Consider the following 25,348-nt stretch of genomic DNA (forward strand, 5'->3'; position numbering starts at 1 on the left):
CGGCGTGGTGTGCCGCGGGCTGCTGGGACGGCGCCTGGATGAGGCGGTGGACCTCTGCATGCTGGACTTGCAGCTCAAAGACGACCTGGGCTGGGAGGAGGCGCTGCTGCCGTACCTGGAGAACGAGTGCGAGAAGAGGCTGTTGGAGAACCGGACCCGGAGAGCCTCGGAGGTGGCTGGTCCGCCGGGAACGTCCAAGGAGGTGGTGACGGCGCTGCGCTGCCCCAACTTTTGCAATGGAAACGGAGAGTGTACGGAGTGGGGTTGCCAGTGCGATCCCAGCCACAGCTTCTACGACTGCAGCCTGGCCATCAGTGAGTGTCTGCTGTTCTGACCCTTAACGGGTTCAGCAGGTCAATTATTACTGTATGTCTTTACTAGGGTTGCGCGGTATGAGGGAAATATGGGTGATGTTGAATATCGCGATAACTATATACCTTGCGATAAATAAACAGATACTGAAGCGTTCTCAGTTCTGCTGCTTTCAGTGTTCTGCTAAAATACAACAAACTGCTTGTTGAGTTTAAAACAAAGGAAAGGAAATCATTTCCAGAAATGTTACATGCAACATATATAAAATACAACCTTTTACTATTCTCCTCGCAGAAGAGGAGTGCTCGCTTTCTTTACATGATGCCTCTGTCGGAGCATCTACTGACGCTACGATGGTTAGAAATGTTCAGCGAGTGTCTGAAATCTGGTTTGGTCATTCCCTATATAGTTCACTATTTAATAAACAATATGTAGGGAATAACACAGCTCATAAGTATAAGTAATAAGTAAGTATAAGTAATAATCTGTATTTTGATTATCTGCTGTAATGAATGCTCTCCTCTGATAGGCCAGCCAGTAGAGGTAACAGATTTGGAGAATGGCGGTCTGTGTGACATCCGAGCCTTCAACTGTCGCAACGTTCGAGTCTTCGGCCTCGGCTTCATCGACTCTCCCGACCTCGGCTGCCACGCCAGCAGACTAAAGGTGAGGAAGGGTCAAGGGTCAAAGGTCAAAGGTCGGGCCAGAGGCGGCCCTGACCAATCTGGAAAATATTTCAACTGTTTTTGACCCTTTGCCGGGATTTTTGTGAAGTGTTTGACACTTTCTTTACCATTTTCTGCATTTCTTACCATCTATTAACTTAGCTTTACTCATTGTGACTGCCTATCGCCTACACACGGCCCTGAATTGTGTGTGTCTGCCTCCACAGTACATGAACGGAGTTTGGGTTCCAGGGGAGAAACAGAGAACCAAAGCCACCTTCCTGAGCTCCAAGGCTTTAGACTGCGCCGTGCCGTCTCTTAGCAACACCGCCGTCAACACAGAAGACTTCATGATGGACGACAAACCGTACGCACGCTGGGAGATCAAGGTAACGTCTACGATCTTTTCATGTTTGTTGTTTGGTGGCTATTTAGTCAGAAGCTTTTACATTTACACCGCTATGAGGGGAAACACCAGAGCATATAGAGTATATATAAATTCCATGAAGCTAAAAATCTACAGGAGAGTGTTTGCGGAGCTACAAAGATGTTGTACTGTTAATCTTCATTCACTGTTTATTTGTTTATTTATGACAATTCTGAGTGACACTATACGTCATCAGTGTGCCTGACTGTGGAGTTTTGAATGAAAGCGCTGTGTGACTACTTCGTTGAAACTATACTATGAAAGAAATGCTGTACCGGGGAGAATAAAGTTGCCACAAAAGCAGGCAGTCGTTTCTTTCTAAGGGTGCAACATGATACCCACCTCTCTTTCCTGTCCCAGGTCACCAACGACGGCTCCCAGTACAGCCAAGCCAAGGTGCTGACCATCTACGATGGCGTGTGCCAAGTCTGCGAGGCATCGCGCTCAGGACTCTGTAAGTTGAAGGTAACTCGCATACAATAAAGATGTGTTATTCTCCATGGCTGCTGTTACTGGAACTGCTATTTATGGGAATGGAGACGGGACAAAATGTCACCTTACCTGGAGCAAACGCGCGCCACTGCAGAAACACACAGAGACATCTGCATGTGCTGAAACTGAATTACCTGAAGTAGAGATGGAGAACATGATGAATATCCAGCGTTTTCCCCAGGTTCATCCGAGAGTTAGGTGTGCAAATTTGGCGTGGGAGTTTAGGGGTCTTTCCTCAAGAAAATGTGATGTTTTTCAATAAACAAAATATGCAATTTAACATAATTTTTGAGCGTTATATCTGTGTCTAAAACTTTAGATTATACGTAGATACCACTCATGCCACATTTCCCATTCATTCAGCTGACAAAAACAGCTCGGCTGCTGCACCTAAAACTTATACCGGCAGGAAAAACCCTGAATATCTAGAGCTGATTTCTTGTTATGTACCTGATTCTCCAGAGAAAAACAACACAAACTTGAAAAATGTGTGTTTTATAATGTTGTAAATTCTGGAAGCGGTCAGCATTTTTAACAACGTTGCGTGAATATGAAACCAACCTGTTGTTGCTCTCCGTCTGTGGTTGCCAGGAGAGGACGTGTAACATCGAGGGGATGTGTTTCGCAGACCGAGTCCCCAGCCCCAGCAGCCCCTGCCTCCTCTGTGACCCGGACACCTCCAAATTCACCTGGTCTGTCAATCAAGGTACAAATAAGAGGGCACTTTCACACCTATAGCTCGGCAGACGGTACATTTTTAATTTGGTTGGGTTTGCTGTAACACTGCACTTTGTCCTGGTTGCAAAACCTCATAAAACCCCGTCAAAAACCTGTTTTTTAACCAAAGTGTAGTAGTGTAGACAGTGTGAAAAAGTATTTATTTTGCTGCATCAGTGCAGCGGTAGGCTGTTACCGTGGTAGTCTGTTACCGTGGTAGCTGTCCAGCTGCGGTCCTGTTTGTCCCCATCAGCAGATCAAAGGAGTGGAGGTTTAAGTTTCCCAGCATGCCCTGGTCCCTATGTCCCCATGTCATTGTGTGGAAGTGTCTGAAGGGAACAACAAACTTTTAATTAGTCCAGTATTGAGCTAGAACGCTGTAACCGGCAGCTGTGAACCGATCTAAAACGGTAAAAAAATGTTCAGCGTCAGTCTGCGTCCACTAAAAGTTCTGTTGTTGCCGCTGACAGACTCAGATTATTATAAGTGTCTGACAACATTATGGAAAGGATCGCTACAGAGATAGACATTTTAGTTAAAGAGTAAGATCCTTTTAGTTTAACATGAAACAGCCCCGAAATCACCATCACCAAACTCCACCAGACTCCATGTAAATAATCAGGACTTTTAGCGTGTATAGAGCCAGCATATCTCCACCAGACTCCATGTAAATAATCAGGACTTTTAGCGTGTATAGAGCCAGCATATCTCCACCAGACTCCATGTAAATAATCAGGACTTTTAGCGTGTATAGAGCCAGCATATCTCCACCAGACTCCATGTAAATAATCAGGACTTTTAGCATGTATAGAGCCAGCATATCTCCACCAGACTCCATGTAAATAATAAGGACTTTTAGCGTGTATAGAGCCAGCATATCTCCACCAGACTCCATGTAAATAATCAGGACTTTTAGCGTGTATAGAGCCAGCATATCTCCACCAGACTCCATGTAAATAATCAGGACTTTTAGCGTGTATAGAGCCAGCATATCTCCACATGTAAATGGGTGAATTAAGGGTTTATTCAACCAAACCAGAGTGGTGATTGTTGGAACAGTGGAAAGATGAACCAAGACGGCTGTTCATAGTTTTATTCAGATCAAAATCTGCGAGATCTTTCTAAAGAGTTCGGTTAGGAATTCAGTAATAGCAATAATCTTATTAATCAGTTTCTGAACATATGGGCGTCATGCTGAGCAGGTGTTTCCTGGGATTACCGTCACTTTCTTCCTATTTAACATCTGTGGGGGGAAGCATGATCTCAGTTAGTGGACGCTACATGATCTTGTTTAAGTATCCGCTATTGAGAGCTCCATTCGGACAGAAAAGTTGGAAACCCCCTGTGTGTCGGTTCTTCCAGGAACAGCCTGGATGGATGTTTCTGCCAAACGCTTGTCAAGAGATTATTTCAGGACAGGAAGTAGATTCTGTCATCAAAACAATATACAATACATACAAGACTTGTAGTTGTGATGGTAAAAACATAACATGTTGCTTAGTCAATGTTTTTCAATGTCGCTTTTTTAAAATGTTTTTTTGACATTTTTGTAGCTTTTTCTGATGTTATAGTCATTTTTGTCATTATTCCATAGTTTTTTTCTTGTTTTTTACATCTTGTTTTGTATCTGCGTTCTCCAACTGTCTTTACATTCTGTCATCACAAAACAACAAGACTTTTAGATGGAAGGGTAAAAAAAATGGGAATAACCTGGACTAAAGGAGCATGATGTCATCGATGTGTGACGCTTTGTTTTTGATGTTTTGTCACTTTTTCCAGCATTTGTGGACGCTTTTGATACTTGTGTTTAACTTTTTTGTAGGGCTTTGCTCGATTGAAGAAATTCTTAGTCGACTAACACTCATTCAATTGTATCGACTAATGGATTAGTTGATTTAATCGACAGATCTGTAAATCTGAGTTTCTCCACAAAGAGTCATGCTAAAGCACCACTTTAATTCTTGTGTTTACCAGAGATGAGCTCGTACGTTTCTTGGAAATAAGTCATTCAGCATGAAAACATCAGACATGACTAATGGACTAAAGAGATCTAAGTTGGCTAAGACCAAAACCACCGATTAGTCCACTAATCCACTAAGAGGGAGCAGCCCTACTTTTTCGACATTTTTGTCGCTTTTTGCGACGTTTTGTTGCTTTTTTGAAATTTTTTTTGTAGCTTTCATGATGTTTCTGTCGCATCTTTTCGATGATTGTGTCTCTTTTTTTCAGTGTTTTTGTAACTTGTTTTGGTCGTTTTCTAAAATTTTTGTTGCTTTCAGCATGTGCTTCTATTTGTACTCTGGACTCACGTTTTGATCCTCTGTCTCCAGTCAACGAGCCGCCGGCGTTCCTCCGGCCCCAGAGCCGCCTGCGGACGTTCGCCGGAGAGAACTTTGTCTTCCAGTTGGCAGCATCGGACCCCGAGGGCTCAGCGCTCCTCTTCCAGCTGGAGGAGGGGGCGCGGGGGCCCCCCCCCCCCCCCCCCCCCCCCCTCCGGTCCCCCCCCCCCCCCCCCCCCCCCGCCCCCCCCCCCCCCCCCTTTCCTTTTTTCCTCTCCCGGGGCGCGGCCCGCAGCCGCCCCCCCAGGAGGGAGCACCCCCCTTTTTTTTCCCCCCCCCCCCTCCTCTTGAGGGGGGTCTCTCCTCGAAAAAAAAAGAGGGGGGGGCCCTCTATTGTTTTGCGGGGGGGGGGGAGGGCGGCGGCGCCCGCCCCCCCCCCCGCAGAGGTAGGGTTGGAGAAGAAGAGCAGAGGGAAGATGAAACATAAAGTCATAGTATAGTATGTCGAAAAAGAAAAGACTCAAGTAAAGTACAAGTACCTCAACATTTGGACTTAAGTACAGTACTGGAGTAAATGTACTTAGTTACATTCCAGCGCTGCGTTTCCCTCTATAACAGATTGACGTGGTGCCGTGTGGCTGTCAGAACGGAGGTACCTGCGTGACGGACGTCAGTTTCCCAGCCGGCAGCGGGACGTACCTGTGTGTGTGTCCCGAGGGAACGCAGGGCGATCTCTGTGGCGAGGACGCGGACGGATGTCTCTCAGCGCCATGCACGGTCGGCAGATGCATCAACGCAGCCGGCGGCGGGTACCGCTGCCAGTGTCCCACGGGGCTGAGAGGTAAGAAGTTACACGTTCGGAGGCGTGGAGGATCAATCACAGGCTGTGGTGGAAAGTCACTAAGTACATTTACTCCAGTACTCTACCCAAATGTTTTACTTGAGTCTTTTCTTTCTCTTCCAGCACATATGACAGGTATGGTTTAGGATTGGAGAAACCATTCCCTGTGTGTTTATTGTTGTTGCAGGTGTAACATGCCTGGAAGATATCAATGAGTGTGAAAGGAAGCCGTGTTTCCCAGGAGTCCAGTGCTTCAACAGCTTCGGTTCCTATGGCTGCGGCCCATGCCCCAAAGGCATGCTGGGAAATGGGACAGTATGTACAGGTAAGCATGAGCGTACTGAGCCAATGTTTAAGGTGTGATATGACACAACTGTGGCTTAATTTACCTTTTTATCAGGACAGCTGGTGAGACAAAGCTCGCATGTTAATCATCAGCGTGCATCAATAAAAGTAAACTGTATCTTAGCAAAGTACCCTTAAATATAACACGGAATCATTTAAAAATATATATGTTTCAACCCACGTGTTGTCGACCATGAACTTGTTGCAAGGGTGTAACTTTGGGTTCAACTTTTTTGAAACATTTTGTCACTTTTTTCAGCGCTCTTTTTATTCATGGTCCATAAACCTAATTTAAATGACATTATACCTCATTTTTGAGAAAAGCAGAAATTATGAATTATTTTGACTATTAGTTAAGATCAGAGAATGTTGAGACTGGTTCGGGAGGATGCTCCAGCTATCTAAACTATTTTTCCATGCCAAAATATCTGAGCATCATTTGGGAATAACATGATATATGTTATATGTTTTCTTTCCACTTTTTTAGGCGCTTTTTGGCTTGTTTTTCAATGTTTTTGTTACTTTTTCCGACAAATGTTTCCCTTTCTAACAGTCTCCAACTGTCTTTCTGAAATCAGAACACAACAAATGTTGAGGATGACTCATTTTCCCTCCTGCCACCTAAAGAGAGACAGAAACCGTCCGCCCCTACCCCTCATAAATGATGACAAAGCTCTGACCCCCCAAACCTGGATCTCATTAACGGCCATAACAGGAGTTTATCAGATACTTCTGTTCTTTGAAATGGTTCTAAGGTCTCGCGAATTAAAAAAAATCAGCTTTTTAAAATTTGATTATTTGCACGCGACTCCAAAAAAACGTGAATATTTCTCTGCCGTTGTTGTATAAGAGCGTCAGCTAACCTCCCGGAACGTGGAGGTGAAATAGTTTGTCTCGGCAGAGATACAGTACTTATGTTGAATGGAAACCAGATGATACCGCTGTCTCCCTCCGTGTGCTCACTTTGAAATGCAGTGACTGCTAACTGGAGTTAATGATTTGAAAACGCTGCCGCTGTGGGAGGAAAAAATGCTTCCAGCGAAGCTTGAATCGCTCAATCATGAACTAAAGTGTGAGCACTAAAAGTTGCAAATACTAAATGATACGTCTGATGTCTATAAAGCTCCTGATGTTGCTGCTTCACAGTGAACAACTCCAGTGAATGCTGCAAGGCTGCGTAACTTAAAGACTTTTCTAAATCATTGTTGGAGGCTTTATTTGTCAGGCAGTGGTTAGTGAGAGGACTCGACTCAGTTACAGATACACTCTGTTCTGGGTTAAAGTTTTCTGCAATCTAACCGCTGATCGGCCCTTCGGGGTGGTGACAGGTTCACAGAGAATAACGTTTGTGATTGGCTGCCATCGCTGTGGTGCACAACACAACGTTCGACAGGGTGCACGGCAAATAAATGCAGACCTTGTGTATTTAAAGTTAATGCATGGCTTTAACACAAACCTGGGGCTGATAGCAGTTGCAAATGCTCTCCAGTGTTTGCGTTTGTATTGGGACTATCTAGATCACGTGTGTCAAACCCGAGGCCCGGGGGCCAAACCCAGCCCCTCGCAGACTTTGAACCAGCCCGCATATCAATTTTTGGCCTACCAAGTTTATGTTGCTTTTTTCCTACGTTTTTGTTAGTTTTTCCGACGTTTTTTGGCATATTATTATTGCTTTTTTCAACGGTTTTGGTGCTTTCCTTCAATGCTTTAGGCGCTTTCTTTAATGTTTTTTGACACTTTTTCCAGCTTTTTTTGTTGCTTTTTTCAACAGTTTTGTCCCTTTTTTCTATCATGGCTAAGTAACTTTTTTGCTGACTTTTTTGGGGCTTTATAAGGCCCAAACTGTAAGTGAGAAAACTATATGAGACATGCAAATATTTGACATTTTCTCCTAAATGAAAGCATTTCAGTAAACTATACATGCCCTTGATGTGATTGTTGTTTTCCAGTCTGGCCCGTAGCCCCTAATCTAGATGAAGTGAGTCACACCGAGGTGTACGTTTAAAGACATTATCGTCCCTAATGGAATATTTGGCTCACAACGAAGCACACAGCATAAATTACTGTCAGCAATGTATAGTTTTGTTGTAATTTTTATGGAACTTCCTTGGATTCCCTCATGCTCTTTTGGTTTGTCTTTACTCTTCAGTTCTCTGATCTTCAACAAAGGGACTTTAGGATCACGTCCTTGTTTAGTTTGGTGCAAAATATGCACAACTTCATGTGTCACGGGGCCATCAGGAGCTGCACCGGGGGGACCACCTGAAGGGGCTTTCTTTCCAATAAATTCAATTAAAAACTGAATACAGAAAGGCAAGAAAAACCAATGCCACCATGCGTCGTTTAAGACGATTAGAACGACAAGTTAATAGACAGCACGTCTCCTTAAAACTACAAATGCTACTGAAGTAGTTTTCTAAAGATCAGAAGAAATAAGCTCCGTTTTAAAACTCTTCGAGAATTACTTTGTGACAATGTAATCTGCCTCTGCTGTATTCGATACAAGCAAGACATGTTTGCCGAGCTAACGCAGGATAAATCAGAGTCAGGTTTGTTTGACCTGCTGTCAGTGTTTCCTGCTATGCACGTGGCTCGTAAAATGTGATAGGCTGCGAGTGGTAGTCGTGCCTCGTTGAGATCTTTACACAAACTCGTCCCAAAAGTCTCATCTCATGCTGAGCGTCTGTCTTGTTATTAAAAAAACAACCTTTTGACCCTTCCAGGAGACAAGTGATTCCAGAGCGTCAGATAAAAGGCAAACTAAATAATAATCTGTTTTTTCTTCATACAGCAGTCGCCAGGTCAGTCCCTGTCCCTCCCACATCTGCTTCTCGTACGACGCTCTACAAAATACCAGATGTTCTACAGCAGCCACCCATAGGAAAGACAGACACTTTCCGGAAGACCTCAAGTGGTAGCTCCCCGCAGACAAAGGCTGAGAAGACTATTCCAAGGATTGATCCGAACCGATCACAAACTAAGACCACTACTTGGAGACGGATTCCAGGAATGAGTCTGAACCCGACACTCACTCAGGCAGAAACTAACAAGAGCATCACAGCAGTTACACCAATCCTGTCCCAAACAAACACTAATGCTTTGAGAAGAAGCCCAGGAATTAAACTTCACCCATCCACGTCTAACACGGACACTTTCAACAATGTCTCAGGAACGACACCGGAGCGAGTCAAGCCTGATCAGCCCAAAATCAGCAACACTATTGCCAAGACATCCACTGTAGCCCCACCTTCGAGAAGTGGCGGATCAGCTTCAGGTAAGCCCAACGTTTCCAACAATGTCTACCAACTGGATTTACACTAAGTCATGCATGACTTAATGTAAATGGACTGTTTTTCATATAGCGCTTTTCTAGTCTTAATGACTACTCAAAGCGCTTTAACACAGTACAGGAACCACTCACCATTCACACACATTCATACACTGTGGCCGAGGCTGCCATACAAGGTGCCACCTGCTCATCAGATAAACATTCACACACGTTTACACTCCGATGGCGCAGCATCGGGGTTCAGTATCTTGCCCAAGGCATGGAACTGCAGGGCCAGGGATCGAACCACCAACCTTCCGATTGGCAGGCGACCTCTCTACCACTTAGCCACAGCCGCCCCATTAATGCAGGAACAATACGTTAATTAATACATCAATTAAGGTATTTCAATAATTCATGTAACATAAGGTGTTACCAAAACATGTTTAGAGGAAAATATGATAAGAAGAAACTTCCTAATGGACGCGTAGAAGGCCCTACTCTGCTTGGCTGCTACGATGATGACACATACAGCACTGATCCCAGTTTGTGTCTCTCAGGATCTGGTCAGTCTCCGGTTGTGAATGTGTCCGCTACGTGTGCCAGCAGGCCCTGCTTCCCCGGGGTTCAATGCATCAACCGCAGGCCGCCACACGTGGGCTACGTCTGCGGCCGTTGCCCGCCCGGCCTTTACGGCAACGGACGGGTCTGCATGAAGAACGCCAAGGCAGGTAAGCAATTCTTTTCTGGGTTTTATTTAGCAGTTTTGTAAGAAACAGCTCTGACACCTACTTGTGACATCTCCAAAAGAAAATATGAAAAAAAATCAAACCGTGACAAAATGAGTTTGATGTAAACGTGTCAGTGATGAACATTGTGGTCCACTTTATAGATGTTGTTCTAATTATGTTCTGGTTTCTCTGATGTTGTTTTATATGTTTTTCGTGGTTGGAAAGAATGCCATTTTTTTGCTGGAGACTGCCTTTGGTACTTAGTTTTTTGAGTAGACATCCGGCCGCAGAGTTACAACAGAAGACTGCTAAATGCTATTTTCTCACGAGGGGAGCGGAGGGGTTTCTAATTACTCAGAAGAGACAGTTTGATTCCAACTGAAATCCCTTTACTGTGGATCGTGTTGGTCTGGAAAGTCACAAGACTGAACAAAGTGTTAATGCAGATGAGTCAGTCAGCCTCAAATATGACATGGATCACTTAAATCAGTTTGCAAAATGGTTCTGAAGAGCTCTACTAAAATCAGTGCCTGTAAGAACTATTGTCCAACATGCCAGCATTTAAACAGCTTTCTCTTCTTTTCCACTTTTGACTTTATTATATACTATTTTTGCACAACATGTAAGCAGTTTACAACATTAAAGGGTAACATAGTTTTTTCTTCAACCTGGACCCTATTTTCCTATGTTACTGATGGGAACAAACATCTTTGACATTGGTCCAGTATTAAGTGAGATGGCTGCAGTCTGCAGAACAAGCTACAATGTAAGTTATTGGGCATTATAAAACAGCAAAAAAACATTGTTATTTTGTGTTCACAAAAGCGACTAGACTCCATGTAAAGAAACAGTCATGTTATCATGATTAAACACACTTCGACAGTCGACAGAAACTAAATAAAACTATCAAAAGCTGTCTTGGTTCGTCTTTCCGCTTTTGCAACAATCACAACTCTAGTTTTGGTTGAAATAAACAAATAATTTATCGATTACACGTGAAAATGTTCTGGCTCTACTGACGTTAAAAATATTGTTTATTTACATGGAGTCTGGTAGGTTTAGTAATAGCGATCTTGGGGCAGTTTCTGGTTAAACAAAGAGGATTATACGGTTTTGAAAAAAGGTCTATCTATGTAAGGATCCTTTCCATAATGTTGTCAGACACTCAGAATAATAATCGGAGTCTGTCAGAACTTTTAGTGGACGCTAACTGCTGCTAAACATCTGTCCTATAAGGTTACATTGCAGCCCGGTTCACAGCTGCTGCTCACAACGTTCTCTCTCAATACTGGACCAGTTTCAAAGATTTTTGTTCCCATCAGTCACTTCCACACCATAATATAAGGAAATAGGGTTGGTTTGTTGATTTGCTGGCTTAAATGGCACGTGTTGCTTGCAAATATTATCAGGTGTAGATTGCTACCTAATGAAGCTACATGTTAGCTCCGTGAGTTGACAGAAAACATCGTCTTTTGCTGAATTTGAATGTTTCCAGCTGACTTGTATTTTAATGGTGAACCTTGAAAATTTTAAAAGGATTAAACGGATCTTCCAAACTAGTTAATTTGCCCGAGTCACTGTTGTCACTTCCCGTCTTTTCTCAGCATCCAATCACCTTCCTCAGCAGCAGGCTGTTGTCAAGACCGGCCGCTCCCCGCAAGGAGGCAGCGGCAAAGTCTCACAGCTGCACCTGCCCAACCTGCCCACCAGGCACGGCATCAAACACCTGTCATGGTCCGTCACCAGAGCCAACCGAGAGAATGCTCCACGCCAGGTTCCCGCTTCGGGGAGGGGAGGCGGGACGGAGAGGAGAGAGGCGGTCACTGTTGCTTCAAGAGATGTTGCCAGAACATCAGTCGGCGCCCTCCACAGTGCTGACCTCAGATCAGACGCCAGGACGTACACCAGATCTAGCACAACTATCTCCGAGAAGGTTCTGGTGCCCAGTGTGACGGTCTCCAAGGTAACGTGACCACTTTTCTACTGTCTTTGATGTATAGGTGTCTTTGAGCTAGAGTCCAAGTCAAGACTGAGTTAGAGTCTAACGTTAATAATTATTGCAGCGGCAACCAGCGGGACATAAATGATTACGTAGATCGACTACCACAAGTTTGACAAACAAACAAAACGCTCAATAAAAAATAAAGATTGTTCACAAGTCCCGCATCTCAAGTCCGAGTCTTAAGTCAAGTCTGACGTCACTGGTTGTGCGAGTCTCAAACTGGAATCTCTGACATGAACATCTAATCACCTTGATTCTATGATTGTCTCCCATCAGTCTGAAGCAGCATTGACTGGTGCCACATCTTCGAAGGTAACACCGCGCTCTCCTCACCTATCTACTCAGTCTGGCAAGGTAACGCAGTCCAAACAGCCAACCCAGCCCCAGCTCAAACATCTGGCATCCACCCAAACCAAACCCTGGACCCCTGCCAGACCTGCCCTCCCCCTGACAGCGGCCCTCACCGCTCTGTCGTACTCGCTGTCTGAGTCAGAGTTCTCTGCAGATGGAGATGAGGCCGTGCCTGGATCTGAAGGCCCAGAGGTGCTGGCGTTCACAACGCCGGGCAAGACGGTGTACAGCTCTCAGCTACAAAGAGCCCCCTCCATCCAGCCAGGGGTTAGGAGTGGAACAACGGCCGACAAACATGTGAAAACCTGCGCCGACCGCCCATGTTTCCCCGGCGTCCCGTGTGAACCAGCCTGGGATGAGGGGTTCCGCTGCGGCAGGTGTCCTGTAGGATACACCGGAGACGGACGAGCCTGTCGAGGTAACGCTCGTGCAACCATCATCATAACTGAGCACAACGTTTACGGTGAAGCTGAGGAGGAGCTGGGCCCGGACACTTTCACTAGGGGTCATCTGGGTTTTTTATTCCCAAAGTGGAACCTATTCGCCCACGTTTGTGGTGATGGTTTTCAACGTTTTTTACATTTTTCAGGGATTTTGTGATTTTTGCTTCTTTGTTTTTGGCGCTTTTTTTGACTTTATTGATGTTTTTCCGATTTTACTGGCGCTTTTTTTTTTTTTTCACCGTTTTTGTTGCCTTTTGGCGTTTTATCCATTTGCCCATTTGTTGTTGACTGTCTTTGACATTTTTATTGCCTTTTTTTAACGTTTTTGTGGACTTTATTAATACTTGGTTGCTTTTTTCAAAGTTTTTGTGTTTTGTTTCGAACATTTGCTTCCTTTGTCAAAATTTATGTCGCCTTATTTCCGACATTTTTGTCACCTTTTTTATAGTTTTTGTGGCTTTTATCTAAGCTTTTGTCACCTTTGTTGCCGTTTTTGTCAACGTTTTTGAGGCTTTTTGCATTCAAACAGGTTTAACATCTCCACTGTTTGTCTTTCAAGCTGTTTGCAGGCATACGTGTGGTCGGAACATGGAGTGTGCCGCGCCCAACACGTGCCGCTGCAAGCCAGGCTACACTGGAGTTGAATGCCAGACAGGTTAACCCAACAAAAGACTTGTGTAATTAGATTAGATATTATTTCTCTCTATTTATTTATTTGCTATTGTTATTGTTTGTTTATCTGTATTTTCTTAGCAATCTGTGAGCCGGACTGTATGAACGGAGGTGTTTGCGTTGCGCCCGCCGTGTGTCGCTGTCTCGGAGGGTTTCACGGAGAAACCTGTCAGGAAGGTAACGCTCGCCTCCTTGTTATTTCTTTATTTTATATAGTGTCAAATCAAAACAGAAGTTATCTCAGTACACTTGACCACACTCTATAATTTACAGAGACCCAACAATTCACCCTGAAGAGCAAACATTTGGTTACTTTACTTACTTTAAACAGACAGAAACCTCAGACAGAACCTGGCTGGTGGTGGGCGGCCATCTGACGCGACTGTTGAGGGAGAGATACAGAAATATGATTCATAATTAAGATAGCAATTGGTTCCCAGTTAATCCAGTCACAGATGTCATCAGTAACATCTATAAACATCTGCATCTTCCCATAGTAATAGAAATACACATAGAAGAAAGTTCTTAAATCACGGTAGAAACTATATCAAGTAGAGATTATAAACAATTACATTTCACAAAGATGTAAGTATTCAATAGCTATGAAGCATTTAGAAATGATATAACTAATGAAATGCATCTGTGCAGCTCTGTGCAGGTTACCGTGTGAAAACGGAGGCACCTGTGTGGGACTGCACACCTGTTCATGTCCGTACGGGTTTGTTGGACCTCGATGTGAGACCAGTGAGTTCAGTTACTGGCATCTACTGGTTTTTTCATAATCATTTACATTTTCTTTGCTCTTCCTATCATGTTTGTGATGATTGTTTGTTATTGTTGTTGATCGTAGTGGTGTGCAGCCGCCACTGTCACAACGGAGGCCAGTGTGTGTCTCCAGACGAGTGCCGGTGTCCGACAGGCTGGACCGGGCCGACCTGTGAGACTGGTGAGTGGGTTTCAGAGTGTGTGTGTGTGTGTGTGTGCACGTGCACTTGCCTGTGTTCGGACGTGTGGTATGCGTGCGTGTGTGCGGGGTTGCCTGTGTGTGTGCGAGTTGCCTGTGTGCGTGCATGCGTGCGTGTGTGTGCGTGCGGTATGCATGCATTTGTGTGTGTGAGCTTGCCTGTGTATGTGCGTGCACTATGCGTGCGTGTGAGCTTGCCTGTGTGTGTGTGTGCGTGCGAGCTTGCCTGTGTGCGTGTGTGTGTGTGCCTGTGTGTGGTATGCGTGCATGTGTGTGTGTGTGTGACCTTGCCTGTGTGCGTGCGTGTGTGTGCTGTATGCGTGTGAGCTTGCCTGTGTATGTGTGTGCGTGCGGTATGCGTGCGAGTGTGTGCGTGCGTGTGTGCGAGCTTGCCTGTGTGCATGTGTGCGTGTGTGGTATGCGTGCGTGTGTGTGCGTGAGCTTGCCTGTGTGCGTGTGTGCGCGTGTGTGTGTGTGTGTGTGAGCTTGCCTGTGTGCATGTGTGTGCGTGTGGTATGCGTGCGTGCGTGTGTGTGTGTGAGCTTGCCTGTGTGCGCATGTGGTATGCATGCGTGTGTGTGTGTGAGCTTGCGTGTGTGCGCGTGTGGTATGCGTGCGTGTGTGTGTGTGAGCTTGCCTGTGTGCGTGCGTGTGGTATGCGTGTGTGTGTGTGTGTGTGTGTGAACTGACCTCTCAGTGCTGATGCTCTCGTCTCTCTCTCTCCAGCTCTCTGCTCGCCCGTGTGTCTAAACGGAGGTTGGTGTGTTCGGCCCAATACTTGCGAGTGTCCTCACGGTTTCTACGGGCTGCAGTGTCAGAACGGTACATTTACATCAGTCAATCAACAAGTCAGTCAGTAGTTCCACCATTCTTTGAGATATTCTTAAGTCCCATTACCAAGGTGTAGTTTAAAAGACATTGTGATCACTAACTTCACTAACTTGTTCTTCATTGTTTGTCCTCCAGCGTTCTGCAGTCCTCCCTGTAAGAACGGCGGCCGGTGTATAAGAAACAACGTGTGCTCCTGTCTGCAGGGATACATCGGGAGGCGATGCGAGAGAAGTCAGTCTTTCTTCCTCATCATCTTTCTCCTCATCGTCACTTGTTTGTCAAATGTATTTCCATCACTAATGACCGTTTAATCCTCTTATTTATCCTTCTCTCTGTCCACAAACATACACAAACACACATTGACTACAGAGATGCAAAACCATCACAAAGAGACACTAAATGATGGGGGGGGGGGGTCCTGACAGATCTGTGCCCAGGGGCCCATTGTCTCATAATCCATCCATGATCAAATCAATACATGAATGAGACTATTCTTAGAAATAGTAGCTGTTGGCACACACTTTCCGGGGTCAAAGTTCACTCACATCCAACTGAGACCAACTCACAACAGGAAGTGAATGCGTCTGTTGGTTGGTTATTTGGTCCTGCAATGTTGTTCTTCATCCCTCCTCTCCGTCTGCAGGCGTGTGTGAGCCCGTGTGTATGAACGGTGGCAGGTGTGTCGCTCCAGATGTTTGCGATTGTCCGTCAGGTTGGCGAGGAAAGATCTGTGATAAACGTGAGTACTACAAGAACCAGATCCGTAACAGACACAGGTTCTTTATATTCAATCGCTTGGATCCCATGATGCATCAGTGTCAGTACCTGAAAACCTCAGACTGCCTGTCTTTACCTCTCTGTGCTATCCCAAATCGACACCAAAACTTGCTTTTGAATCGTGAAGTCTGTCTGTCCAGAAACAAACGATATAATGCAAAACAATACATTTTGGCCCGCCTAGTTTTTTTTTACTTTTATTTGCGCTTTTTTCTATGATGGCTGAGGAACTTTTTGCAGACTTTTTGGGGCTTTATGTGGACCAAACTGTATGTGAGAAGACTTTATGAGACATGCAGTAATACAGTCAGAGATATTTTTTTATATTTAGTTTGCATGTTAATGAACCAAACATGTCTGGCCCTTTGAGAAGTTGAGTAATAATATACAAACAATTATACACAAAAAAAAAAGCTACAAAAACATTGAGAACAAACCTTTTTATAGCAGCGTATAGTCAACTTTTTCTTGGGTGTGACGGTGTCCTGACGTGTGGAGTGTTGTGTCGCCCCCCCAGCCAGCTGTCTGCAGACATGTCTGAACGGAGGCGAGTGTGTGGGAGCCAACGCCTGCCGCTGCGCCGCGGGATGGTGCGGCACGCTGTGTCACATCCGTGAGTATCAGATTGGATTTTATTACTCTTCCTGGGGTCCACACAAAACACATTCAACACTTCCAGACAAAATAAAACAAGTATAACTAACAATGTTCTTTCTTGCAAACATAACTATACATAATTCCTCTTTATATACACTTATATATTACAGTAAATTCCTAAGCATTCATGAACCTTCCAGGACTTGGTTTCTGTGTTTGTGTCTCAGCTCACTGTGAACAGAAGTGTCTCTACGGCAGCCGGTGCGTCCGGCCCAACGTCTGCGCCTGCCGGAGCGGATCCTCCGCCGCTCTCTGCTCCACGAGGGTAAGAAGGACTGAAACTCGGAGCTCCACATTTCAATCACTCACAAAACAAACACCACCTGGCATCGTTGCTGCTTCTTCTAGTTTTTTAGGTTTTCCACTTTAGGAAGGAATGCATTTTTACGTTAAATAAATCAATAAAAACATTGACATTTTTGTTGCTTCTCGGTGTGCATCTGTGTCAGTCATTCTAAAACCTTGTTGTTTTTCAGCTCCCTATCCCCCGAGGTTGAGGCCCAACAAACAGCCAGAGTTCAATCCGCGCCGATAATTCAACCTTCCGATGAAACGGAGCATCGTCAGTAGAAAAGCCCGAAATGTCTCTCCACTGGGAAATAAAAGTCTCTCTGAGACTATCTCGCCTTGTACTTGACAGAGATAAAGACGTCCACAATGCTTCTTTCTCCAGACTCCTACATAACGTTATAAAAGTCTGTGGCACCGTTTTCTCTTCTTCCATACATGAAGCAAACACCTGGGTTGTGATCAGGACTTTACAAGCAGCTATTCCATGCACTGGTCAGGCTAATCATTTCAAAACTGCAGTTGGGGAGAGTTTTTAACTGGAAGTTCCATTGTGTTCAGGTTCAAACTACAAACCTCTGTATGAGTATTTATTTATTTGGTTGTTTTATATTGTCACATATTTCTTGTTGTATATACTGTATCTTAAAGGGTAATTTCAGGTTGTTGTTTTTTTTAAACCTGGACCCTATGTTCCCGTGTTGTTGTACCTTTGGAGCAACAACCTTTGAAACTGGTCCAGTATTAAGCGAGAACGCTGTAAACAGCAGCTATAATGTAACCATACGGGACAGATATTCAGCAGCAGTTAGAGTCCACTAAAAGTTCTATTGTTGCTGCTGAGAGACTCATATTATTATTCTAAGTGTCTGACAACATTATAGAAAGGATCTTACTCTTTAACTAAAAGCTCTAAGATCCTTTTAGTTTAACATGAAACTGCCCCGAAATCACCATCACCAAACTCCACCAGACTCCATGTAAATAATCAGGACTTTTAGTGTGTATAGAGCCAGCATATCTCCACATGTAAATGGGTGAATTAAGGGTTTATTTCAACCAAACCAGAGTGGTGATTGTTGGAACAGTGGAAAGATGAACCAAGACGGCTTTTGGTAGTTTTATTTAGTTTCTGTCCACTTTGAATGAAGTGTGTTTTACGATGATAAAAGTCCTGATTATTTACATGGAGTCTGGTGGGTTTAGGGATCACAATTTCGCGGATGTTTTTATGTTTAAAAAAAGGATCTTACTCTTTAACTAAAAGCTCTATCTCTGTAGGGATCCTTTCCATAATGATGTCAGACACTTAGAATAATAATCTGAGTCTAATGTACGTACGGATGTAAATTGAAGGTGCGCAACTGTAACTATTTGGGTAAATTGAAGGTGCGCAACTGCGCACCTTCAATTTACCCAAATATTTGCACAATAATTTACAATGTGGCTGCGTGTGCGCCATGCTGGACCGATGTCAAAGATTGTGCCAACATGAGAAAAAACACAAACCACACAAAACTCACTAAAACAAGAAAAAAAAAAAAAATTTTACTTTTAACCCAATAAAAAACCATTATTTTCTAATAAAGAATTGCTATTTGGTTATTTTGTAAGAAAACAAATAAAGATCCTTTAAAAAGAAAAGGTTTTGATTTCTTCCGATGTTTTCTATGACCATTAATCAGGTTTGTTGTTTATGAAGCTTTGCAGTATTTGTGTTTTTTTTGCTGGCTCGGAAAAAGTTCCCCGTTTGAGACTATATATAATGGTTTTGTCTTCTAAATTGCTCACTGTATCAGATTACATTTTTCACAATTTATAGACATTTTAGAGACAAGTAACTAATCCATTCATCCAGAAAAGAATCCAGACATTAATCTACAATGAAAATAATTGGTAGTTGCAGCTCTAGGTTTGGGCTGAGCCCAGGATGTTAACAACACCTGGCTCCACCCCTGTTTATGAAATGCTTTTAGTTTTCTGAGTTTCCAGGGCACTAAAGAAGCATTTGACTTTGCTACAGGGGCAAGACAAGTTCACGGCCGGAGGGTCAGGGCCACAGGGGCGCAGAGGAAATGCGGATTAAAAGATTAGCGAGGGTGCATTAGCTCCAGACCAATTAGGATTCCTCTCCGCCAGCCTCTCCCTGACTCCTGCTTCTGCATGGCCCAACAGCACAGAGCCGGCCGACTTTTTACAACAGATTAGGGTGAAGCTGACCCTTGATAACAGAACTGTTATAGGCAACAAAAACACAGACACACACAGACACACACACTGACTAGTTATTAGTAACAAACAGCGTGTGTCACTAGACTGGTTTGCAACATTAACGTAATTAGGTGAGTGTGAGAGGGACAAATTATTTCAATCTGTGCGAAATCTTTAATTGAAGTTAGGATGTTCTGAGTCATTGGTAATTTCTTATCGTTCTTTCTTTTTCTACTTTTATTTTTACATTTCAATGACCTTTGGTCAGTTTAGCGGTTTAAATGTGCCCTAGAAATTAACTTTAATTACTTAAAAGTCATCCTTACAAATTTGAAAGCTACCCTAAAACGGACTGGGAGCCAATCAGGTTCTGTCTTGTGTCTGGCTGTGACTGGGAGCCAATCAGGTTCTCTCCTGTGTCTGGCTGTGACTGGGAGCCAATCAGGTTCTGTCCTGTGTCTGGCTGTGACTGGGAGCCAATCAGGTTCTGTCCTGTGTGTGGCTGTGACTGGGAGCCAATCAGCTTCTCTCCTGTGTCTGGCTGTGACTGGGAGCCAATCAGCTTCTCTCCTGTGTCTGGCTGTGGCGTTTGGAATGAGCTCCAGTTTATTGAGGCGTTGTTGCGAGAGGTGTGAGATGACATGATGTATGACTGTTTCTAAGTTTTTGGCAAGTAAAAATGACTGAATTTATGAAACTAAGTAGCCCAATGACTTTATATTGTCGTATCTTATCTGACATAATAAATCATAATGTATTTGTTGATCATAGTTTGTATTATTAATCTTAATGTGTAAAGTAACTAGTAACTAAAGCTGTAACAGATGAATGTAGTGGAGTAACTAAAGTCCAATATTTCTCTCTGAAATGTAGTGGAGTAGAAGTAGAAAGTAGCATGAAAAGAAAAGACTCAAGTAAAGTACAAGTACCTCAACATTTGGACTGAAGTACAGTACTGGAGTAAATGTACTTAGTTACATTCCAGCGCTGTGAAAACATCCCATGTCTTCAATACCTTGAAAGAACACAAACCTTTTTAGAAATGATCATTAGGGGTTTACTGCCCTCTGGAGGTAACAATAATACCAATGTGAAGAATAAAGTGTACACACCAACAGGTTTCCTGACATCCGAGCTTTTACTCCCCAGAGGTGGAAAGAGTACAAACGTATTCTCCGTAACAGTACCATTAAAAGTACTATTACTTTGATGAACTTTTAATGAAGTAGGCCTACAGGTAAAATTACAGGTATAAAAATCTTCTCAATTAAAAGTCCCTAAGTAACTTATTGCGATTTGATAAGGGCCCCGATGATCGACAGACAGAGTAACACAAGTGATTGTAATTTGTTACTTTCCACCTCTGTTGCTCACCCTCACAAGGCATCCAGGTTCATAGATATTTTTACCCCCCACCCAAGATGGGCCAAAATGGGCGTTTAGGCCATATATCAAGAATGCATGCACATACTCCTCTTTTAACACACACACACACACACACACACACACACACACACACACACACACACACACACACACACACACACACACACACACACACACACACATAAACATACACATACACAGAAAGCATGCACACACACACACACACAAAAAGCAAAAAGCATTGTCCATAAAAACCTAGAAAAAACGTCGGTTGTTACCCCTCCATCCTCTCCGCTGTGGTGCAGCCTAATTTAAACCTGCAGACCACAACAGGTGCGCGCCCCCTCCCCCTCCCTTTAGGCTCCACCTGTCTCCCCTCCTCCGCAAGGGTTATTGACCCAGAAAGCAGCCGTCATCCAGTAGCAGTGGTATGCCGGCCAGCACTCACCCCCCCCCGGTCACCGGATCGGCGGCAGCTGCTCGGTCCCGGAGCTATTTTCACCCCCCCTGGACAGAGTGCTGCAGAGCAGCCCCAGTCAGACCCGGGGGCGGAGAGCAGCATGAAGTCCGCAGGCACCGACGGCTTCTTCCCCTCTGATCCGGACGACCTGGACCTGGACAGCGGCGGCGGCAGCGACAGCTCCTACGGGAAGTCCACCGGCGACGGCAGCCCGCCGCGCGGAGAACCAGAGGCGGGGGGGGGAGGAGGCGGCGGTGGTTCCCGCGCAGCAGCGCCCCGGCGGAGGAAACGGCGGAGACGCAGCAGCGACGGAGACGCGGGAACCGCAGGCGTGAGCAAACAGAGGCAGGCGGCGAACGCGCGGGAGAGAGACCGGACGCACAGTGTGAACACGGCGTTCACGGCGCTGCGCACGCTCATCCCCACCGAGCCCGCGGACCGGAAGCTCTCCAAGATCGAGACGCTGCGCCTGGCCTCCAGCTACATCTCGCACCTGGCCAACGTGCTGCTGCTGGGGGAGGCGTGCCGGGACGGACAGCCCTGCCTCGGATACCAGAGCGAGCGGCGACCCGGCGCCCCGGCGCACGCGCTGCGGCCCATCTGCACCTTCTGCCTCAGCAACCAGAGGAAACTGGTAAAGCCGTCAAATGCAAACTTTCCACTCTGCCTCAAAATGACTCGATTGCATTAAAAAGTCTTATATCTGACAGATTATAGCCCCCCTAGAACTTACTAGCTGTAAAAGAGCAGTACAACTTATAAAATGCACTTTTCTTAGTCCCTGAAAGGTTATTTTTGCCTCAACGTTACTTGGATTTCAGTAATAAGTCTAAGTCTTATATCTGACAGATATTAAGATATTTCTTAATGTTGAAATACCTTTTAAAGGCCCAAAGCATCCAGTAACCGTTTTCCGAGTGATAATGCGTGTGATTCAGATAGAAACTGGGCTTTAACAATCTGATTTTGGCGGATGGTTTAAAGAGGATTTGGGTTGCCCCCAGTGGCACCTGTTTCTCTAGTGATTGACAACACAACATGAAAACAGGCTGTGGCACCTTCAAAAGGTTTAAAATAAGAGCTTGACTCAGTTACACTGTTACACTGACTCCTCTTCTGCACATCGGATCTAAACTCAGGGTTGTTTAAAACTGCTAAAAGCCCATTGTTCCCTGAAAGAAAACTACAAAAAGTTCATTTCTTTTGTTTATTCAGATAGAAAGAGTTTGGGTTATTACAAAATCTATCAATCAATCTTTAAATAACTAAAACCAGGGGCTGAAGTGCTGTAGGGTACAAGGGTTGATGCTTCACCAGGGTTTCACCAAGTCAAGACGTTTAAATACTGTTTAAAGGGGTGATAGAATGCAAAACTGATTTGACCGTGTCATAGTTGAATAACGACAGTTTGGAGGGTAAATATACCATATTTGGAAGAAAAGCTGGCGTTCTAAATAGAGACATTCCACAGGGATGCATAAGGGCCAAAAGAATAGCACCTGGGACATTTTCAGCCCAACCAATGTTAGATACCCCATTAGGAGACATAAGGAACAGTATGAAATACCCTCTATAATCATTCTATCACCCCTTTAAGATCTTTATGAATAAAATGTAAGATAGAAACAACAACAAAGATGTCGGAGTCCAGAAGCAACAATTGTCTGAAACAATTTCCCTGATTTCATCATTTGCATTATAGGACTGGTTTTAGATTGGCAGCAAATGCTATTTGGACTACAAAATAAAGAACTACAACAAATAAAATAAAAACAAAGCGCTGCAGTAACCTATAAACTAGAGGTAGCGTTTAAGCGTTTAACACAAGACTATTTTTTTTTGTTTGTTTTTTTTACAAATTTGAGACTTTTTTTGGACTATCAACACACAGCAGAACCCCAGTTTGACTCATGTGTGTTTGCCTCTGCAGCTCCGAGACGGAGGGAAACACTCGGCCGCTGTGTGAAGCAGCCAGGAAGTCCACCTTCACCTTGTTTACATGTACACCTGTAGGACTTTGTACATATAGAAATGTATATTTATTTTTGGATTAGACTAGAACAACAAATTAACACTGGAAAGCACTTTGTGTCCGCACCGCTGTGCTTCTGAACCGCTGTGTTTTGGTTGAGTTGTAACCAGAGCCCATGTGTAAAGTTGCACCTGACGGGGGGCTATTTCGGTCCCCTCCCCCCATGCCCAACGCCAAAAAAAAAAAGCCTTGTCACCCTCACATGCTGTCAGTTGATTTTAAGGCTAACTGCAGGTTTATTTTGAAGATGAAAAAGGTTTAGATATTTGCAGTGTGTTGAAATGTTTACTTTTGCATCGTTGCACAATCTATCACTTTAAAAAACAAAATGCAAAAGATGTTGAAGTTTTTGTGTGCACGCGGCATGCAAAGAGCATTAGGTTCTGGAGAATATATAAATGTAATCCTTTTACTGTACAACATGTGTGTCAAACTCAGAAGACCCCCCGGGACAAACACTCTGATCCGGCCTCTATATCAATTCAAGTTCACAATACATTTTGACCGCTTAAGTTTTTGACGCTTATTTCGGTATTTGTTGCTTTTGCCAAATCCGGTCCCTCACCAATTTAAACAACATAAAAAACATTTAAAAAAAGAAGTCGAAAGCTCTATAAAAAACAGCAGAAAATCGCAATAAAAAAAGGTCAAAAGAAACCTAATTATTTTTTTAAGTAAGAAAAAAAACTTCTCAAAAACCTTATAAAAGAGGTTTTGAAAGTTTGATCCTATATCAATCTATATTAATCTAAGTTCACAATGCATTCTGGCCTGTCTAGGTTTTGTCACTTTTTACAGTTTTTCATCACTATCCTTTGCTTTTTGGCATTTTCTTCAATATTCTTGTAGACCAACTGTAAGGTACAAGATTATATGAGACATAGGCCTACTAATAATACAGTCTAAAGATATTTGATATTTTTTATTATTATAATTTTTTGGGCATTTTTAGGCCTTTTATTTTGAGAGGACAGCTGAAGACATGAAAGAGGAGAGAGGGGGGGGGTGACAACCGGGGCCCGCTGCATCGAGGAGGAAACCTCTATATATGGGCGCGCGCTCTACCAACTGAGCTATCCGGGAGTGCGTCAGTTTACTTTTTCATGAGCAATAAACTCTACATGTCTGGCCCTCGACGTGATTCTCACTTTCCAGTTTGGCCCTTGGGGAAACGGAGTTGGACACACTCCTGTTTTACAATCAACCGGATAGGGTTGGGTATCAAAACCTGGAGCTCAAACGGCACCGGTGCGTAAAACCAACGGTATCTACCGGGCAGAATATCGCTGCCAAACATCTCTTCCTGGGTTAAACAGTTAAAATGCTGACAGCTAAACGGTGTAAAAGTGTGACTGGATCTGGCTTTAGAGGATTCCAGCAGCGGGACATACAACCGTCTGCAGATGCCGCTGTCGGACAAACAGCACAAACAGTCAATGGTGCGTTCACTTGAAAAAGTTATGCAGGGATTGTTTTTTACCGGAGACTTTACAACATACACAACTAGGCTATGTCAGCGTGATTTAGACATTTTTCAATATAACCATCAAATATGTTGGAAAAAGTGCTGAAAAATGGTTTAAAAAACATTGAAAAAACATGTCAACAAAAAAGGGTAAAAAAACATTACAAATCCCAAAATAGCGGCAACATTGAAAAAAAGCGTCCCAAGCTAAGTTATCATACAGCACTCTTTTGCCATCTAGTTGTTTTTGTTGTTTAACAGCAATTTACTGGTGACATAAGTCATTAGCTATTATAATAAGTTATTTACATTTTTTTTAATAAATCATTCATTAAGGGCTTAGCAATAAACAAGCCATTCTTTAACGTTCAGGCAGCGTTCAGAAAGTATTGTTTTAGCACCGGTGTGGGAGATACCCAACCGTTGAACTGGATCCCTTGGATATTTCTTCTCCAGCACATGTGGATAAAAGGTTGCACACTACCTCAGACCCATGTTGAGAACATGAAGGCCTACCTCTGCATCTAATGTGTAACATGTACTTGAATACCTGACAATACTGTCCTTTTTTGCACAAATGGCAAATTCTGAGAAGCTGCTTGAAGATAAATGTATTTTTGTAACAAAACAAATAAAAAATGAGAATAATCATGATGTATGATGTATTTCTACCAAGAATTGTGTCTGAGACATTTCTGAGCTTCTCCCAAAAATAAAATAGTTGGTTCTACC

The 25,348-nt window shown here is 43.9% G+C and overlaps 2 protein-coding genes across 2 annotated transcripts; both read left to right on the plus strand.

Moving 5' to 3' along the window:
- Window positions 1–3,870: 3,870 nt before the first annotated feature.
- Window positions 3,871–18,005, plus strand: LOC120554004 (neurogenic locus notch homolog protein 1-like). Its single transcript, XM_039792552.1, has 18 exons — window positions 3,871–3,943; window positions 4,944–5,071; window positions 5,511–5,733; window positions 5,921–6,058; window positions 8,870–9,352; window positions 9,907–10,077; window positions 11,682–12,040; window positions 12,356–12,848; window positions 13,433–13,528; window positions 13,627–13,722; window positions 14,194–14,289; window positions 14,396–14,491; window positions 15,236–15,331; window positions 15,476–15,571; window positions 15,984–16,079; window positions 16,635–16,730; window positions 16,942–17,039; window positions 17,251–18,005. The coding sequence occupies exons 1-18, from the start codon at window positions 3,871–3,873 to the stop codon at window positions 17,269–17,271; spliced, it is 2,955 nt and encodes a 984-aa protein (XP_039648486.1). The 3' UTR covers window positions 17,272–18,005.
- Window positions 18,006–21,056: 3,051 nt separating this feature from the next.
- si:ch211-246m6.4 (transcription factor 15) lies at window positions 21,057–25,336 on the plus strand. The gene is made up of 2 exons (XM_039793805.1): window positions 21,057–21,753; window positions 23,050–25,336. Exons 1-2 carry the CDS (start codon window positions 21,220–21,222, stop codon window positions 23,083–23,085), a joined length of 570 nt encoding a protein of 189 aa, XP_039649739.1. The 5' UTR covers window positions 21,057–21,219; the 3' UTR covers window positions 23,086–25,336.
- The last annotated feature ends 12 nt before the right edge of the window (window positions 25,337–25,348 follow it).

This window comes from Perca fluviatilis, chromosome 24, assembly GCF_010015445.1.
Source record: "Perca fluviatilis chromosome 24, GENO_Pfluv_1.0, whole genome shotgun sequence".
NCBI lineage: Eukaryota > Metazoa > Chordata > Actinopteri > Perciformes > Percidae > Perca > Perca fluviatilis.